Source organism: Quercus suber, unplaced genomic scaffold (genome assembly GCF_002906115.3).
Source record: "Quercus suber isolate HL8 unplaced genomic scaffold, Cork oak 2.0 scaffold_1074, whole genome shotgun sequence".
In the NCBI taxonomy this organism is placed as follows: Eukaryota; Viridiplantae; Streptophyta; class Magnoliopsida; order Fagales; family Fagaceae; genus Quercus; species Quercus suber.
In genome coordinates, this window is record NW_027070480.1 from 33,908 (window position 1) to 39,635 (window position 5,728).

Here is a 5,728-nt window from a genome sequence, read left to right on the forward strand (position 1 = left end):
TTCACAAAACATTGTTTATAATATATCTTGATCAAATGCATCAACCATGTCACAAAAATGATTTGATGATGTTATTTTTATTAAAAACTTGTTGAGATATTAGAGAAAACTTCTTCTTCTTTTTGCTCTATTGTTTTATTACTGAGAAAATTTACAAAATCAAGGTAATTGATAACTGAGAAAATCTACGAAAACAAGGTAAGGATTTTCTGTGTGATTCATTTTGGTAGAGAATTGCATTGCATTGAGCTTATTTAATTTCTTTTCAACGAAGATTTTACGCTCAACAACATGTCATCTGAGGACTGGAGTCCAGTCGATACTTGAAAGATTTTACACTCAAGTTTTGTATAAAATTAAAACTATGAAAGAGATTCAAGAAGAATACACCTAGTTTCTTAAATAGTTCATAAACACAAAATAAAGTTGATAACAATCCCCGCATAGATGAAACAGCAAAGAACTACCAACTTAAAACTATTAGTAGGTAAAAGCCAAAATACTGACAGCACCATAATTCCTAAAAGATTAACAACAAAAGGAGCTAAAAGATTGACAGTAAATAACTATTAGTAGATAAAAGCCAAAATACTAACAGCACCATAATTCCTAAGAGATTAACAACAAAAGGAGCTAAAAGATTGATAGTAAATACTACAACTGTGTAGAACAAACTTCAGTGTGATGTTTTAGTCTTCATCATCAGTCCATAGCTGCAAAAGATAACAAATCCTCTGTAACAATCAAGGTAGGAAAATATATTATTTACTAAGATGTTTTAGTACATGCAAAGTTTTTGCAAAACCAAAAAAAGATAGAGACAATTTGCTTGATTTTTCTCTTGATTTAATACACCATTACACTGTTGTCAGAGTCAAACAGTAAGTAAAAGGCATCCAAAATAAACACACGCGTATAGGCTTCATACTATACAAAACAGGGATGTAATAAACAATATATGACATCAATCTACAAGCATGCTGATTACACTACGCAGGAATCAAAAGAGGTTTTTTAGTTTCTGTTATAATTACTTGACATTGGAACAAACATTTTAAACTAGTAGAAGCTGGAAACGGCTACACTGTTGGAATCAAAAGAGCTTTTTTTGTTTGTTTCTGTATAGTTAATTGTCATCGGAACAAACACTTTGAACTGATAGAAACTGAATATGGATATAGAGGATGGAGCACCTTTGATCATTTAAATATCTGCAAGAATTGAAAAACAGTCCCTTTGAACAAATCTTGAAACTGTAAATAATTTCCTTCAGTAAAAACACAAATGTCCTAGGTACTACTAACTCCAGCCAACTTTTTTCCATTACCACCTAAACCAAGGCTTGGAAACTAACCGACTTTTAGCAGGGGTAGAGGCGTAAAGAAATCAAGGGCCAATGAGCTCTAACTCAAATAGCACCTCCTGCCCTAGTAAGAGCAAGGCAGATAATGAGGTAACAGGTTTAATACCCACCAAGTGGGTGTGATTTACCTATAAAATATTAACGGCTAACATGAAAAAAGTTGAACTAAAGTCAGAAATAGCCAACACATGTTATTGAAGATTATTTACATGGTAACAGCTGATAGCACCCTGCTTACACATTTGCACAACATTTTGCATGCGCACACACATAAAAGGATGAGTAATTATAAAAATACTCTCACATTACAGCAACATGGTACTCCATATCAATAAGAGTAAGCTACTTAGTACACAACTTAAGTTTCGCCCATGATTTTTTTAAGCTTATATTAGTTATTTTTGTATTAAATGGTTTATGCTATTGGTGTGGAGTACCACGTTAGCAGATGCTTTGAGAGTATCAATAATTCCACCCCCCACCCCAGTGCCCCACCCCCAAAAAAGGAAAAACTATCAAGGAATACCTTAGATAGTCTAGTGCAACATAATTTAAACAAATGCATATCCATTTTCAAGCGATTTATGGTTTGCATGAAAATATATAATTGGCTACAATGTTAAGAAGCACTTGTCTTGATGAACAACACTCAACAATAACTGGCATTTACTTGATTAAATATGTAAGTTAACACTTAATGAGAACCACAAAAATATGCCATGTATTTAATAAAAGAATCAGTTGACAAGGATATCCATAGAACACACAGATAAATTTAATACATGTTTCATTTAATTGTTATCCATAGAACACACTGATAAATTTAACACATATTTCATTTTATTGTCAAGAGCTTTGTACTTTAGTGGGAATACCACTTGTTGACTGCAATTAAAAAAAAAGGGTGCATCTAATCATTTTAAAGCTATCAATAGCGGAAGGAAAATAAAGGGGAAAACAAACGTACCAAGTACATAAATCTTCCTTATTTGCAAGTTGGTCGGACTCATGGACTATGACCTGTGATCTGTAACTTTTGATTGAAGGCACTTGTCACCGCTGTTTTGTCTGATGAGCAAGAATTAGCCTTGAGCCAAGTTGGGGGTGGCCAGAAAACCTTAGAATAACCAGGAAAAGCTGACAATGGAGAAGCAGTACCATCCTCCAAATCAAACAACCCAGTGTCATAACCAGGATAATCATCCCTACCACCTCTGCTGAACGAATCTTCAGTGAAATACACACAATTTGCCTTGCATCCAACGTAATCCTTAACTGAAACACAGAAAGAACAATCATCGCCCACAAATAACGCTAAGTCCCCCAAGCTCTCCACCATAACCCACTCGCACTCTTCCTCATTCAACTTATACACCATCAAATAAAGTGGAAAATCACTACTTTCGCTATCAGAATCCACACGCTCATCCTCAAACATTTCCCTTTCCACATCATAATACTTGTCCACCAAAAACAACTCATCTGGGGACTTCACCAAATACTTGAACTGACCACCATGTCCAAACCCAAAACAAGGCAAACGACGCGCAACCTTTTTGATCTTCATAGAAGAATCCACGGAAATAGCCAACCCAGTGATATCCACAGCGTAGAACTTTCCCTTATAATAAACAGCATCATCATAAAGAGCTCTCTCTCTCCCATCATCTATGTTAGTCCACTTCTTATCACCCATTTTCCACACACCAAGTTTTGCACCAGTGTGAACAGCCATGACCGCAAAGTCCTGATCTTTTTTCGAGTCCGACACTACAACTTTCCTGATCCTGATGGATTTCATTTCGTTAAAATCAATCTCATCTGGGTTTTTCCCGACAGCAACAAATTCAAGCCCACAAACTTTACTCACCTCGGAGACCTTATAGTCGAGCAAGTTCAAAACTTTAGGCAACTTTTGGTTCAGACCCTCGAAAGCAAACCTTGAAAGAGGCTCCTTGAGAAGGACTTTAGTGTTGGGTTCATTTGAAGCAGTTAAAAACTCGATCTTGATCAACCAAGTCTTGGTGGTGGAGTAATAAGAGTTTGAGATTTTGGTGATGGGTTCGATGGAGAAGATTGTGGATTCTTTGAGAGTGAAGTGGCCACGGCGCTTGGGGTTGAGACGAGGGTTTGGGCCAATTGGGAAGGGAAGTTTGATGAGAGGAGGCAATGATGTTTTTGGTGGGAGAGGAATGGAAGAGCGCCATGTGGTGCAAACGGCGCGGAAATGGAGAATATTGGTTCGAGTGTCGATGCATTTTGCTATCTTTTCGAGTAGGTCTCCATTGAGACCTGACCACTGGGGTGAGTTTGCTGTTGGTGGCGGTGATGGTGGTGGTTGTTCCATTTCGATTTTCTCTCACTCTCGAGTCTTTATTTTTGTGTTAAAGTTTGAGTCTTTGTGAATTTGAACCCTTGAAAGATATGGAAGAAAAGCAGAGCAAATATACAGGCGGGGCTCTTGCCTTATGTTGTGGCGTGGAAGTGGTATGCGTGCGTGTGCGTGTGTGTGTGTGAGAGAAGAGGGACGTCGGTGAGAGAGTGACTAATATAAAGAAAAATGCTAGAGGTAACGTCTATTAATACAAGTTTTTTTTTTCTTTTATAAATTATTGATTACTATTTGGCTTTTACATATTTTACTATAATTATTTTATACAGCAAATTACGAGCAGTAGAAAAATAAAATAATAGGCTTATATGATAACTAGGGAGAGACTGATTTGCCCACCAAGAATTTAAAAGAAAAAAAAGATTGATATAATAAAATCTAAGAAATTTAGAAATAGAAAATTGGGTTAATAATATGCATATTACAGACATTTTGCTAGTTAGCGTTTAAAAAAAAATAGATCTGTCATAATTAAATAAAATACAATGGGAAGAAATATTTAACTTTTATACTTTTCTATAGTTTAGAAGTGTTGTCTAACGTAGAATGTTATTGGGTTGTAAGAAAGATTTTTATAAAATGTTAATACTATATATATGTGCTTATATTGTCAATGTCTTACTGCAGGTGCATAGTTGCTGAAACCTACAAAGTAATTTACAATTCTTAAATTAATAAAGCAAAATCCCCAAAAATTATATATAAACACACACTCAAAATTGATATAAATTACAAAGATAAAAACAAATCTTATTTAGTCGTAGTAATAACAATATAAACAATTCAAAACATGGAACATTATCAAATTTATAACACCTAATTCCATTATCTTTTACGTTGAATCCAAACAAATAATTAATTGCAATTAATCCAAACAAATAATTAATCAACCAAAAATCAAATCTTTAATTAAGAAAACAAAAAAATCACATGAACCCAAATAAAAATTCTCAATAAAGCAAGAACATATAAGGTAAAGAATTAAGATCAACCTACTGAGACGCAAATACCAAAAACCCCAAAACTTAAAGCTTCCAAATTTTATAGAATCCCCAAATTCTACTTCAAAACCAAACAAAACCCTTCAAATTCAAAAAATTCATATATGATATACCAAATAAAAATTTACCACACCTTGGGTTGGAAGACATATGTTGCAACTTTGATTTTTCTCCAAAAAATAGAGATGCTTCATCTGCCATATACAATATAAAATAATTATTAGAAATTTTAACCCAAAAACCAGACCCATAAAAACACTACAATTCTAAACATAATAAAACAATAAGATAGAATGAAAATTTCAGGCACATATGAAAGCAAATAAAAAAGACAAAACCTACGTTGTTGTTGTTGTTTTTTTTTTTTTTTTTTATTACGTGAGTCTCTCTCCTTCTTAATTTTTTTAATCTTAAAGCGAAGTTAAGTTTAGGATTTTGAGATGGTAATTGCTAGGGTTTTAAGGAAAGAAGAGAGAGTCCGACCAGGAGTCTCTCTCTTTTTTTCTTAATCCTAAAGTTTTTTTTTTTTTTTTGGTGAGTCTTTTTTTTTTATAAAATTCTAACGTGTTATGTGAGTTTTTTTTTTTTTAAAACCTAATTTTTGTAATTATTTAATTTTGGTATTTTTATGCAAAAAACGTTATTTTAGGTCTAGGTGATTTATTTCCTTGTTTTTAGGTTCTTTTAATGTTTTTTAGGTCAAATTTGGTTCCTATTATGATTAGGTATTAATTAGGGCTTATTTTAGAATATATTTTCTTATCCATCAAGTTTTATGGAGCCCTTAAATAGACCTCCAAGTTTGTATACGTTTTTCAATATTATTGATATTAATAAAAATTCAAACTTTTGTCTATTTTTCTTCTAGTGGATTCTATATAAGATATAAAACCTAAAATAAAAAGAATCTAAAATAAAAAGAAAAAGAAAATAGTGATGATGTGGAAAATTGTGAGAGCTTCAAAGGCTTCG

The 5,728-nt window shown here is 33.3% G+C and overlaps 1 protein-coding gene across 2 annotated transcripts; it reads right to left on the minus strand.

Moving 5' to 3' along the window:
* Positions 1–370: 370 nt before the first annotated feature.
* LOC112002260 (F-box protein SKIP23) lies at positions 371–3,897 on the minus strand. 2 transcript variants are annotated; one of them, XM_024034419.2, is made up of 2 exons: positions 2,331–3,897; positions 371–713 (listed from the first exon to the last, which is right to left on the minus strand). In XM_024034419.2, exon 1 carries the CDS (start codon positions 3,708–3,710, stop codon positions 2,370–2,372), a length of 1,341 nt encoding a protein of 446 aa, XP_023890187.1. In that variant the 5' UTR covers positions 3,711–3,897; the 3' UTR covers positions 371–713; positions 2,331–2,369. The 2 variants fall into 2 exon arrangements, with proteins under 2 accessions (XP_023890187.1, XP_065625253.1); XM_065769181.1 differs by having other exon boundaries at positions 371–734.
* Positions 3,898–5,728: the final 1,831 nt, after the last annotated feature.